We start from the raw sequence: 13,974 nt of genomic DNA, 5'->3' as shown, positions 1-13,974 counted from the left end.
CATAGAAATAAATGCTAACGTGCCTTCTTCCTCTTGGACTTCATTGAAATGCCCTGATTCAATAATTTTAAAATTATGCGATGAGCTGGAAAAAAGGGCACTTCTGCCGAATATTGGAAAAATGGCCACAATTGCCTCCATTACACAATATGCTTAGTTAACCATCCTAAATATTAAATCAACGCCTGATACAACAATCACAAGAAATCATCGTTACTATAATATTTTGAAGTTTACATCAACGTCGGTATTTTTTTTTAAGGTAAACTAGGTCAACGAAACAAGTATTGTTATTGTTATATAATTAATAGTATCTCATTATTATTTACTATATAATTACATCAGGCTATGGTGAGCTAGTAGTAATGGTTATTCATTAGGTAAATACAAAATCATACATTTAAAATTACGATTTTGCATAGAAAACCATTTTAGACATCTTATGCCTTTTTCCAATAAAATCCTAGGGGTTGTTAATATTCAAATTTCAAATAAAAATAGCCACATGAATTTTAATGTGGAGACACGTCCTGCTGACACCATCTTGCAAGCTGATATTTGCATCCGGCATTCCTGAGTGGATCTTCCAATAAACTGGCCCTTGGTCCCGGTACCTTCCCATTCTGGTCCTCTCTGCCTCGATCCGTCTTGGAGAGCTTTTGAATGAAATCCATTGTCTTTGGTTTACAAACGTCTGCCCTTACCACCACGACCAAGGGCTTCTTCTTCAGCAGCAAGAGCTGCATCACGTTCCTTCTTAGCAGCTAGCTTCTCTTGGCGCTTCTGCTCCATGATTTCCTTCTTACTGACCCCGGTCCTAGCTCCATCCTCCCACTTCTTCGCCTCCTCAGCCTCCAAGAACTCTCTATGAGCACGATTCTTTTCATACTCCTGTTGGCGCTTCCTAGCTCTACCTTGAGCCACCTTAGCAGCTGATTCACTAAATCTCTTACCCATTTTTTCTTTGTATGCTTTTAATCAGTATATATCTATAAAGATTATTGATTATTTTATTTACAATTCTTCTCAAGAACCATATTACACTTTTGGTCATCAACAGTGAGCTTTACAAAGCCAACCCTTATATAGTACAATAATTGGGTGCAAATTTAATTATTAAGCTTTCCTTTCCGATTATTTCTTTTCTTTTCTTTCTTTTTTTAGTCTCTTGATGCTTATCAGGGTGCTTGGATCTTGCCCATTGTTTAAAAGATGTAAAAATCTCTATCATCTCCAGTACTTAACTTGCACCCTGGCATTACACTTGTTTGATATCTTAATCCACTACCCACGACCTATGATTTGATTACTCATCATCCGTCGTAGATATTGGCATAATGGAAAAGTAGACAAAAGAAAAAGTTCTAGGACAATTTAACATAAATTTTTACGAGGAACAAGTTAGTGCAGTTCATCATCAACGTCTACATCATCAACGTCTACATCATCAACGTCTACATCATCAACGTCTACATCTATTTCCTCTATTACCAACTATTCTCTTTAATTGATTTAGTTGCATTCGAGGGCATCGCGTACACGTTATTTGTGGAAAAAAAAAAAAACTGCGTATATAACAATTTATAAATTTAAATATACTGGGAGCTCTTGACTGGCTAGCTGAATTAGAATCAAAAGTACATAAAGCACGACTTGTAATATGGATTCATTGTTAGAAAAGTTTGATCGGGTGCGTGCCGATAAGATTGAGGCTAATACGGTCCTTAAAAGGACGAGAGTAGAGGAAACATTTGGCGATAATGCATTTGCATTGGGATATACTGATCGAGACTATGCTCCACAGTATCATTTGATGTACCAATATAGGTTGAAAGTGTTGAAGGAAAGGATCAGAGAAGAGTGTCTTTCGAAATGGGATTCTGGTTTCAGGCTTAATGGACGCGTAGTGGTAGAGAAAGGAAATGTGCTGGATATCCAGGGCAAGGAACCCTGTTGGTGTATCGGAACTATATACAGAGAGATGAAATATAAACCTAATGTGTTAGAGGAAGTGATGAACGATACCTATGGGACTGTGGAAATGATTGAGAAGAGTTATACTGATCCCGATGGCTCTGATGAAATTATGCTCGAAGACGAGAGTGGTAGAGTACTACTAGTTGGTGAATATATCGCGAAGACTCCATTTGTGACGGGTACTGTAATTGGGATTCTTGGTATGGAGGCAGACGCAGGCACCTTTCAAGTGTTAGATGTGTGTTATCCGAGGGCTCTACCGCAATCACCAAGACCTCCAACTTCTAAACTTCCTGATGGTAAAACACGGAAGATAGCATTAGTATCGGGTATCAATATCTCCACCACTGCCCCAGATCGTGTTTTGAAATTACAACTATTACAGGAGTATCTGATGGGGAGACTTGGCCACGAAGATGAAATAGCACAAATTGGTCGACTTATTATTTGTGGTGATTCTGTTGATTTCAATGTTAAAAGAGATGACCCAGGTGCACTTGCCAACAAGCTTGACGAATTTGGAAAATTCTTGAGCAACACGCTGCAGAGTATTCCCATTGATATTATGCCAGGCGCAAAAGACCCAAGTGATAGAACGCTACCTCAACAACCTTTACATAAGGCCCTGTTTCGCGAATCTTTATCGGACTATTTTGATGCAAGTAACAAGAATATACTGAATCTCGTTACAAACCCGTATAACTTCACTATCAATGGCTGGAACATGCTAACAACGGCAGGACAAAATATCACAGATATCTGTAAGTATATACTGCCTTTTGAGAAGGATGATAGTCAGCTCAGTAGCAGTGTGTCCAATGACGAGAGAAAGGCAGAAAATATCCTTGACCTCATGGAATGTACAATGAAGTGGCAGAACATCGCGCCTACTGCACCTGACACTCTATGGAGCTATCCGTATAAGAATGACGACCCATTCATACTGAAACAGTGGCCACACATCTACGTAATCGGTAACCAACCCCACTACGGATCAAGAAATGCAAAACTTGGAAACAAGACCGAGCTGTTAATGATATCCTTGCCGGTATTTAGCGAAACTGGTCAACTAGTAATACTAGATTTAGATACAATGGAGACTGAGCTCGTCACCATAGATAATATATAGATCTTTATTATATAGAATAAAACCAAAAATATGCATACTATTCTCAATTACCTTCTTAATATTAACAAAAGCTAAATATTTTTAGAATTAAAGTATATCATAAAAAACGATACATCTAAAAATTAAAAAAATATAAATGAAACGGACAGGAATTGAACCTGCAACCCTTCGATTGCAATTGTTGTGATTCCGAGAAATCCCAGAGATTTAACTGGAGTCGAAAGCTCTACCATTGAGCCACCGCTTCATCTATTTGTTATGAAAGTGATTGTTCTAAATGCAGTGTTGTTCTGCATAAAATAAACACGTGACGTTTTGTTTACTTCTATAGACTATAACTATATAGAACGTTAACGTGAGAAAACAGTTTGTGAATAGATGATAATAATAAAGAATATGTATTTTGAATTCTAAAACTTATTATATTTATTTAATTGACTTATAAAAGGATAATCCTATTTGTAAATCTAGTAGAAAGGGTTATAATGTTCTGTCATTAGGAAGTAGAGCCCTACATTTACTTTTATTTAACTTGTCAATTCAGAACTCCAAATACTAAAAAGAGATATAAAAAAAATGACAAGTCTGTTTAATGCATGTCAAACTCACTCACAATTGCAGTGTTTACATTGGCAATTAGAGCAGGCACAGTTTAGGCGCTTGCAATCTTCACAGTTGCAGGAGTCGGCCTTGCCTTGACCACATTGGCACTTTTCACATTGGCACTTTGGTTTAGAGCAGGTACAGTTTTGGTGCTCGCAATCTTCACAGTTGCAGGAGTCGGCCCTGCCTTGACCACATTGGCACTTTTCACATTGGCACTTTGGTTTAGAGCAGGTACAGTTTTGGCGCTTGCAATCTTCACAGTTGCAGGAGGCGGCCTTGCCTTGACCACATTGGCACTTTTCACATTGACATTTGTGGCAGGAGCAGTTGCACTTTTCACATTGGCACTTTTCACATTGGCACTTTAGGCAGGAACAGTTTTGGCGCTTGCAATCTTCACAGTTGCAGGAGTCGGCCTTGCCTTGACCACATTGGCACTTTTCACATTGGCACTTTGGTTTAGAACAGGTACAGTTTTGGCGCTTGCAATCTTCACAGTTGCAGGAGTCGGCCTTGCCTTGACCACATTGGCACTTTTCACATTGACATTTGTGGCAGGAGCAGTTGCACTTTTCACATTGGCACTTTTCACATTGGCACTTTGGTTTAGAGCAGGTACAGTTTTGGCGCTTGCAATCTTCACAGTCACAGGAGTCGGCCCTGCCTTGACCACATTGGCACTTTTCACATTGGCACTTTGGTTTAGAGCAGGTACAGTTTTGGCGCTTGCAATCTTCACAGTTGCAGGAGTCGGCCTTGCCTTGACCACATTGGCACTTTTCACATTGGCACTTTGGTTTAGAGCAGGTACAGTTTTGGCGCTTGCAATCTTCACAGTTGCAGGAGTCAGCCTTGCCTTGACCACATTGGCACTTTTCACATTGACATTTGTGGCAGGAGCAGTTGCACTTTTCACATTGGCACTTTTCACATTGGCACTTTGGTTTAGAACAGGTACAGTTTTGGCGCTTGCAATCTTCACAGTTGCAGGAGTCAGCCTTGCCTTGACCACATTGGCACTTTTCACATTGACATTTGTGGCAGGAGCAGTTGCACTTTTCACATTGGCACTTTTCACATTGGCACTTTGGTTTAGAGCAGGTACAGTTTTGGCGCTTGCAATCTTCACAGTCACAGGAGTCGGCCTTGCCTTGACCACATTGGCACTTTTCACATTGGCACTTTGGTTTAGAGCAGGTACAGTTTTGGCGCTTGCAATCTTCACAGTCACAGGAGTCGGCCTTGCCTTGACCACATTGGCACTTTTCACATTGGCACTTTGGTTTAGAGCAGGTACAGTTTTGGCGCTTGCAATCTTCACAGTCACAGGAGTCGGCCCTGCCTTGACCACATTGGCACTTTTCACATTGGCACTTTGGTTTAGAGCAGGTACAGTTTTGGCGCTTGCAATCTTCACAGTTGCAGGAGTCGGCCTTGCCTTGACCACATTGGCACTTTTCACATTGACATTTGTGGCAGGAGCAGGTACAGTTTTCACATTGGCACTTTTCACATTGGCACTTTGGTTTAGAGCAGGTACAGTTTTGGCGCTTGCAATCTTCACAGTTGCAGGAGTCGGCCTTGCCTTGACCACATTGGCACTTTTCACATTGACATTTGTGGCAGGAGCAGTTGCACTTTTCACATTGGCACTTTTCACATTGGCACTTTAGGCAGGAACAGTTTTGGCGCTTGCAATCTTCACAGTTGCAGGAGTCGGCCTTGCCTTGACCACATTGGCACTTTTCACATTGACATTTGTGGCAGGAGCAGTTGCACTTTTCACATTGGCACTTTTCACATTGGCACTTTGGTTTAGAACAGGTACAGTTTTGGCGCTTGCAATCTTCACAGTTGCAGGAGTCGGCCTTGCCTTGACCACATTGGCACTTTTCACATTGACATGTGTGGCAGGAGCAGTTGCACTTTTCACATTGGCACTTTTCACATTGGCACTTTGGTTTAGAACAGGTACAGTTTTGGCGCTTGCAATCTTCACAGTTGCAGGAGTCGGCCTTGCCTTGACCACATTGGCACTTTTCACATTGGCACTTTGGTTTAGAGCAGGTACAGTTTTCACATTGGCACTTTTCACATTGGCACTTTGGTTTAGAGCAGGTACAGTTTTGGCGCTTGCAATCTTCACAGTTGCAGGAGTCGGCCTTGCCTTGACCACATTGGCACTTTTCACATTGACATTTGTGGCAGGAGCAGGTACAGTTTTCACATTGGCACTTTTCACATTGGCACTTTGGTTTAGAGCAGGTACAGTTTTGGCGCTTGCAATCTTCACAGTTGCAGGAGTCGGCCTTGCCTTGACCACATTGGCACTTTTCACATTGACATTTGTGGCAGGAGCAGTTGCACTTTTCACATTGGCACTTTTCACATTGGCACTTTAGGCAGGAACAGTTTTGGCGCTTGCAATCTTCACAGTTGCAGGAGTCGGCCTTGCCTTGACCACATTGGCACTTTTCACATTGACATTTGTGGCAGGAGCAGTTGCACTTTTCACATTGGCACTTTTCACATTGGCACTTTGGTTTAGAACAGGTACAGTTTTGGCGCTTGCAATCTTCACAGTTGCAGGAGTCGGCCTTGCCTTGACCACATTGGCACTTTTCACATTGACATGTGTGGCAGGAGCAGTTGCACTTTTCACATTGGCACTTTTCACATTGGCACTTTGGTTTAGAACAGGTACAGTTTTGGCGCTTGCAATCTTCACAGTTGCAGGAGTCGGCCTTGCCTTGACCACATTGGCACTTTTCACATTGACATTTGTGGCAGGAGCAGTTGCACTTTTCACATTGGCACTTTTCACATTGGCACTTTGGTTTAGAACAGGTACAGTTTTGGCGCTTGCAATCTTCACAGTTGCAGGAGTCGGCCTTGCCTTGACCACATTGGCACTTTTCACATTGACATGTGTGGCAGGAGCAGTTGCACTTTTCACATTGGCACTTTTCACATTGGCACTTTGGTTTAGAACAGGTACAGTTTTGGCGCTTGCAATCTTCACAGTTGCATGAGTCGCATGAACACTTCTGGCAGCAGCATTTTGGAGTAGCAGGCTTTTCACACTGGCAATTGTCACCAGGAGTACTTGGTGGAGCATTGGCTTGACAGTCGGCACATTGACATTGGCACTTGCAACACTTGCATCTGTAACACTTACACTTATAAACGTATCTAACTTGAAAGGCCATTTTTTTTTATTTTCAGTTGTTGTTTTTTTGGTTTTATTTTTTTTTAGGGAGATTTTAGGATTTGTATTATATATTTGTATTGATATTATATAGAAAGAATTGAAAGTGAAGTGAAATATTTTCTATTTAGTTTGAATATATCGAGTACTTTTATATGTTTTTATTTTTATTTTTTCTTTCTTTCAATGGATGACTTTTACTATATTTCATTTAATTATTTTTTTTTTTGATTTCTAATATATTTAAGATTATAATTAATCAGCAATACTACTATTAGTGCCCCCAGCAAATAAACGACTAAGTAAAATTTAAGGATTTAGTTAAAAAAAATAAAAGATCCCAGCAGAATTATAGGGAGAAGTTCTAGATCGCAAGGACTTAAAGTTAGCAGAAACTTTAAAAAAGTATCAGCATTATAGAAGTTTTTTTGATTTTTTCAATACATATTTCTAATTAGTTATTATTCCTTTTTACCAGCTTTAAACGCTATATAAGATATTAATCCTTTATTTTACCTTCTTCCTACGGACATTTATCGGACACCTCCATTTTACAGTTCATTCTGCTGATTCGGACAACGGAGAAAAGCAAAAAATAAATAATGAAAAAAGCAAAAAAAAAGAATAAATCAGCACTAATACAATAATAACACCATGTCTTAAATAAGTAACACCTAGTACTATATATCTACACCACTTCACCTAGTTCTATATATCCATACCACTTCATTATACTCAGACACGCACCCAAAGGTTGTCCTCTCTCCCTTTCCACCCAGTGGATTAGAAATAAGAACAAAACACCGAAACTACGAAACATATAGTGAGGAGGACGCACCCAAATTCTTAATTCCTTTCCCTCTTCCCCAGATTAATTCTTATTGCCGTTGCTAAGAGACACCCTTTAATAAAATAGCCACTTATACGAAAATAAGGATAAACAGCAAATATACGAAAAATATGTACTAATATCAATATATACGTAATGCACCACCTGATTATATCATTTATTTTTCAATATTTAACGTGATCAACACCACGTGATTCTTCCACAGTTTCCTTCCAATAAAAAAAAAAGAAGTCGCAAAAAAAAAAAACTAGAGAAATTATAGATTTACATAAGGTTTTCTTCGATGCCTAGTGAAATATACGTAGCGAGAGAGAGAGAGAGCAGAGAGCAGAGAATAAGTTCTATGCTCGCAGGAAAACTCCTCGAGGAGTGAAAAATGCAAAAAAAAAGAAAGAAAAAATTTGTGCTAAAATTTTTTTTCTATTGAATAAACTAATTGGATGACACATTAAGAAACCATTGTACTAGTGCAGAAGCTTTCTATATATAAATCTTAAAAAAAAAGTCTAGATATAGAAGTTGTAAAGTATAAAATTGTTAAGTTAAAAAAAAAGGTCAACATAATAATACATTAAAAAAATAATATTAATACACTAATAATAATAGCACACTAATAATAATAAAACATAATATTATGCCGAAGAATCCATTGAAAAAAGAGTACTGGAGTGAAGTTATAGATGGGTTCCATACTGCTGATAGGAAAGATGATGGGCGTGATCAGACATTTGAGCTGACTTCTGCTGATTCTCCTCAGTTTAATGCAGACATTAGTAACAGTACAGGGGACATGAATAAGTTTCCTATGGATATCAAACAATCTCACAGGGAAGTTACAGAAGGTGGTTCATTTGTAGAGGATATTAACAACACCAACCTGAATAAAGACCTTAGTGTGCGTCACTTGCTTACACTAGCGGTCGGTGGTGCTATTGGTACTGGTCTATTTGTGAACTCTGGTGCCTCTTTAACCACTGGTGGTCCAGCTTCATTAGTGATCGGTTGGGTCATCGTGTCCACTTGTCTATTCACAGTTATTAACTCCTTGGGTGAACTGGCCGCCGCTTTCCCTGTGGTCGGTGGTTTCAATGTTTACATTACCAGATTCATAGACCCTTCATTTGCATTTGCTGTAAACCTGAACTATCTAACACAATGGTTAGTATTGCTGCCGCTGGAATTGGTCGCTGCATCCATTACCATCAGATACTGGAACGATAAGATTAACTCAGATGCATGGGTTGCAATCTTCTACACAGCTATTGCCATCGCTAATATGCTAGACGTAAAATCCTTTGGTGAAACTGAGTTTATCTTGTCTATGGTGAAAATTCTAGCTATCATAGGTTTCAGTATCCTAGGTGTAGTGCTGACTTGCGGTGGTGGACCACACGGAGGATACATTGGTGGTAAGTATTGGCACCACCCTGGTGCCTTTGTGGGTCACACTTCTGCCTCCAAGTTTAAGGGTCTGTGTTCTGTATTTGTCACAGCCGCTTTCTCATACTCCGGTATTGAAATGACTGCTGTTTCTGCTGCAGAAAGTAGAAATCCTAAGGAAACTATCCCAAAGGCAGCTAAAAGAACTTTCTGGTTGATCACAGTCTCATATGTGTGTATTTTGACACTTGTTGGTTGCTTAGTGCCTTACAATGACCCAAGGTTGTTGAACGGTTCCAGCTCAGTCGATGCTGCAGCATCTCCACTGGTTATTGCTATTGAAAACGGTGGTATTAAAGGTCTACCTTCCTTAATGAATGCAGTTATCTTAATTGCTATTGTCAGTGTCGCAAATAGCGCAGTGTATGCCTGTTCCCGTTGTATGGTTTCAATGGCACATATCGGAAATCTACCGAAATTTTTGAGTAAAGTGGACAAGCGTGGTAGACCACTAAATGCTATTTTACTGACTTTATTCTTTGGGTTGTTGTCCTTCATTGCAGCCAGTGACAAGCAGGCTGAGGTCTTCACTTGGTTAAGTGCTCTATCTGGTTTATCTACCATTTTCTGTTGGATGGCCATTAATTTATCACTTGTCAGATTCAGAGACGCTATGAAGTTAAAGAACAGATCTCTAGAAGAACTACCATTTATATCACAAACTGGTGTATGGGGTGCTTGGTACGGTGTCATCATGCTATTTTTGGTCCTTGTAGCATCTTTCTGGACCTCATTATTCCCAGTTGGCTCCTCAGGTGCCAGTGCCAAGTCCTTCTTTGAAGGTTACTTATCTCTACCAATCCTTATAGCCTGTTATATCGGTCACAAGTTGTGGAAGAGAAACTGGAGAATACTAACTCCACTGGAAGAAATGGATATCGACTCCGGTAGAAGAGTCCTAGACCCAGAGACACGTGAAGAAGAGCGCAGAATCGAGCAAGAGTACCTTGCCAATGCATCTTTCTTCACACGTTTCCTCCACGTCTGGTGTTGAGTTTGAAATGCCAAGAAATGAGATCAAGAAGCATATATTAAGTATTTTATTTAGAAATTTTTAAAATTCCTTTTACAGAAAGCATGTATATTTAATTGTTTAATACTACTATTTATTATTAATATGCCAACCCTGCTCTTCTAGCATTTCCAATATTTAATTGCTAGCTGGCCCTATCTTCCTCTATTTTTTAAATGATGTCATATATTACAAGTTGAAACTATTGACCTTCTCACCATAAACTTGGTGATCTATATATATTCTTAAATATGAAATGGTTAATAAATATTAATTTAAACACGTGAATATATAATGTCGTACGGTACTGAAAAATTTTCCGTCATAATTTTTTTTGCTCCAAAGCCCTTCAGCGGTTTTTCTAAGATATCGAACACTCATCGAAATTTATATCCAATAATGGATTCATTGGATGATAGTTTTAAGAGGATTAGTATTTCCATAGTTGTTGAAAGATACAGATTTGTTTCTTATTTTGAGCCAAGAAAGAAAAAGTGTTGAACTCAGATAAAAAAAACCTCCCTAACCATGTCTATTAGTCATTGCAGATTTTATGAGAACAAATACCCAGACGTCGATGATGTTGTCATGGTCAATGTTCAGCAAATCGCTGAAATGGGTGCTTACGTGAAGTTGCTTGAATACGACAACATCGAAGGTATGATTCTACTGAGTGAATTGTCTCGTAGACGTATCAGATCTATCCAAAAGTTGATTCGTGTCGGTAAGAACGATGTTGCCGTGGTGCTTCGTGTTGACAAGGAGAAAGGTTACATTGATTTGTCTAAGCGTCGTGTTTCTTCCGAAGATATCATCAAGTGTGAAGAGAAGTACCAGAAATCCAAGACTGTGCATTCCATTTTGAGATTCTGTGCCGAGAAGTTCCAAATTCCATTGGAAGACTTGTACAAGACCATCGCTTGGCCATTGAGTCGAAAGTTCGGCCACGCCTACGAAGCCTTCAAGCTTTCCATTATTGATGAAACTGTATGGGAAGGTATCGAGCCTCCATCCCAAGAAATCTTGAGTGAGTTGAAGAGCTACATTTCAAAGAGATTGACCCCTCAAGCCGTTAAGATTAGAGCCGATGTCGAAGTTTCTTGTTTCAGTTACGAAGGTATCGATGCCATTAAGGAAGCTTTGAAGTCTGCTGAGGATATGTCCACTGAACAAATGCAAATTAAGGTTAAGTTGGTCGCTGCTCCTTTGTACGTCTTGACTACACAAGCTCTTGATAAGCAAATGGGTATCGAACAACTTGGTAAGGCCATTGAAAAAATCAACGAGGTCATCACCAAGTACAACGGTGTCTGTAACATTACTATGCCACCAAAGGCTGTTACCGCTACTGAAGATGCTGAACTACAAGCTCTACTTGAAAGTAAGGAACAAGATAACAGATCTGATTCTGAGGAAGAAGAATCTGACTATGAATAAGCTATGTAATTAAAAAAACACAATCAAAAATATTAAAAACAAAAAACTTAACTGCTAAAGAAAAAAAGTTTTTGGGCCATAATAGCAAAAGAGAATGTCATTTCTAGTCTCTTCTGTATTTTTAGCTACAAAAGTATGAATTTTGGCACAATATATATTTCGCATTCTCACAGAGGGTGGTTAATCCCTATCCTATTTGTTATAATCCACAAATGTGCTAGTATGAGAAATGGTTAGCCTTTTTTTCCCCTACTTATTTCCCTTCTGTACACTTACATAATATAGATAACTATAACACTATTTTTTTTTTTGGTATGTTACCTTATTCGATGATGTCACTACATCTTAATATCGTGATCAATTGTTAAAATTTCGTTCAGGAAACCAAATTTCTAGAAAAACCAATGGAAAAAAAGCCTATTCGGTGTTGCACGACCCTACATTTGCGATTTCTCTCTTTAATGCATTCTTCTGATAAAGGCTACTTCCCCCTCCCCCCTTGACTAAGGTCGAGATTACGTCGTTCCCTCCCTCCTTTTAGCAGTATTTACTATTTTTCATAACCTTCAGCCCTTGATTATTATTATAAGAAAGGATTGATGTTGATCCATTTTACGAATTGTTTAGACTCGCCTGACTCCAATAAAGGGAGCCTCATCTCAGAATAACTTAAAATTATATATAGGATTAATCAAACGATACATAGTTAAGTATTAAACATAAACCAAAGATTTCGGGAATATAAGTTTTCAGTAATTAAACAATCATAAATCAACGCAAATTAAATAGAAATGTCTATACGTCCGGCTACGCATGCAGGATCGTGGTATTCCAGCCATTCCGATGAGCTGTCTCATCAGTTGGTAAGCTACCTTGAGAATAGTGGGAAGAATTGCGTACCTGGTGCGAGACTCATAGTTTCTCCGCATGCAGGTTACCGATATTGTGGACCTACAATGGCATATTCATATGCATCCTTAGATCTGAGAAAGACACCTAAAAGAGTATTTGTTCTTGGGCCTTCGCATCATGTCTATTTCAAAAATGAGGTACTCGTGAGCCCTTTTAAGGAGTTAGAGACACCAGTTGGTAACTTAAAGGTTGACACGAAGGTCTGTGATGAATTGGTCAATTTGTCTAAGGACCCTGGGAAACAACTTTTCAAGTACATGGATGAAGAGACAGATAGTGATGAACATTCTTTGGAGATGCAGTTCCCGATGCTATCCCAAACATTACAATGGCGGAATGTAAAACTCGACGAAGTGAAAGTTATACCATTGATGGTATCACACAACTCGGTTAACGTGGACCAGGAGTTAGGACGAGTGCTGGCACCGTACTTGGCTGATCCAGAAAACATTTTTATTGTGAGCAGTGACTTCTGCCACTGGGGCCGCCGTTTCTCCTATACGGGTTACGTAGGGTCAAGGGACGAATTGGAAGACATTCTTCGTGACGAAACCGAGGTTGAAATGTTGACAACGAGAAGCAAACTCTCGCATCATCAGGTTGCAATCTGGAAGTCTATCGAGATTATGGATAAATATGCAATGCAGATCATCTCAGACCACTCTAATAAACCCCAAGAACTATATAACGACTGGAAACAATACTTAGCAATTACAGGAAACACTATATGTGGTGAAAGACCCTTACTAGTCGTCTCCTGTGCTTTAGCCCACACAGGTTACTCGACTTTCCAATGGCCACATTATTCGCAGAGCTCCAAAGTCACCTCTGTAGCTGATAGTAGCGTCAGCTACTCTGCAGGATACGCCTGCATCTAAATAGCTTTACATAAGAATAACATGACGACTTAGTTTGCAATATAATCCATATATTACTATAGACCATTGTTTGCAATATCGCCGAACACCACGCATACGCTAGTAATCAAATACGAAACATATAGCACATGATATTATACATACGTAACTACGATAACATATCACATGATTTAGGGGACAACATTCACGTGACAGTACCGCAGAGCGTCTAGATTTACACTGGGGTAGTAGTACCACAAATGATAACAGTTGAATAGCAAAGTTGTCATCATCTTGCTTATAAGGAAGCTATTACCAGAAGTATAGATATTACTATAATTATTTGGTTGTTGAAGTTGATTGAGACTCACTAAGCTCTTAGTCACCCGGAAGGTCAGTACACACTCTCTTTAAATTTTTTGTCCTGTAGTCATTTCGATGTTAAATAACTTCGAATCCAAGAGCCACAGTATATAGTCCAATTGATTCAGTAAAGTTGTTTCAATTTGCCTATTCTGTGGTTTCGTGTGCCCTATTATATCATTT

General features: G+C 39.3%; 6 protein-coding genes across 6 annotated transcripts; 4 read left to right on the top strand and 2 right to left on the bottom strand.

Moving 5' to 3' along the window:
* Positions 1-684: 684 nt before the first annotated feature.
* LSO1 (Lso1p) lies at positions 685-957 on the bottom strand (the record flags this gene model as incomplete). Its single annotated transcript, XM_071051138.1, has 1 exon — positions 685-957. The coding sequence occupies one exon, from the start codon at positions 955-957 to the stop codon at positions 685-687; it is 273 nt and encodes a 90-aa protein (XP_070907834.1).
* Positions 958-1,660: 703 nt separating this feature from the next.
* On the top strand, positions 1,661-3,106 carry POL31 (DNA-directed DNA polymerase delta subunit POL31; the record flags this gene model as incomplete). Its single annotated transcript, XM_071051137.1, has 1 exon — positions 1,661-3,106. One exon carries the CDS (start codon positions 1,661-1,663, stop codon positions 3,104-3,106), a length of 1,446 nt encoding a protein of 481 aa, XP_070907833.1.
* A 605-nt stretch (positions 3,107-3,711) lies between these two features.
* Positions 3,712-6,921, bottom strand: RNJ42_00970 (uncharacterized protein; the record flags this gene model as incomplete). The annotated part of the gene is made up of 1 exon (XM_071051136.1): positions 3,712-6,921. One exon carries the CDS (start codon positions 6,919-6,921, stop codon positions 3,712-3,714), a length of 3,210 nt encoding a protein of 1,069 aa, XP_070907832.1.
* A 1,483-nt stretch (positions 6,922-8,404) lies between these two features.
* On the top strand, positions 8,405-10,204 carry HIP1 (histidine permease; the record flags this gene model as incomplete). Its single annotated transcript, XM_071051135.1, has 1 exon — positions 8,405-10,204. The coding sequence occupies one exon, from the start codon at positions 8,405-8,407 to the stop codon at positions 10,202-10,204; it is 1,800 nt and encodes a 599-aa protein (XP_070907831.1).
* A 546-nt stretch (positions 10,205-10,750) lies between these two features.
* On the top strand, positions 10,751-11,659 carry SUI2 (translation initiation factor eIF2 subunit alpha; the record flags this gene model as incomplete). The annotated part of the gene is made up of 1 exon (XM_071051134.1): positions 10,751-11,659. One exon carries the CDS (start codon positions 10,751-10,753, stop codon positions 11,657-11,659), a length of 909 nt encoding a protein of 302 aa, XP_070907830.1.
* A 791-nt stretch (positions 11,660-12,450) lies between these two features.
* Positions 12,451-13,449, top strand: MHO1 (Mho1p; the record flags this gene model as incomplete). The annotated part of the gene is made up of 1 exon (XM_071051133.1): positions 12,451-13,449. The coding sequence occupies one exon, from the start codon at positions 12,451-12,453 to the stop codon at positions 13,447-13,449; it is 999 nt and encodes a 332-aa protein (XP_070907829.1).
* Positions 13,450-13,974: the final 525 nt, after the last annotated feature.

Source organism: Nakaseomyces bracarensis (genome assembly GCF_045282275.1).
Source record: "Nakaseomyces bracarensis strain CBM3 chromosome Unknown Scaff5_0, whole genome shotgun sequence".
NCBI classification, from domain to species: Eukaryota; Fungi; Ascomycota; class Saccharomycetes; order Saccharomycetales; family Saccharomycetaceae; genus Nakaseomyces; species Nakaseomyces bracarensis.
Note: the sequence above shows the minus strand (reverse complement) of the source record. Positions and strands in the feature narration are given on the sequence as shown.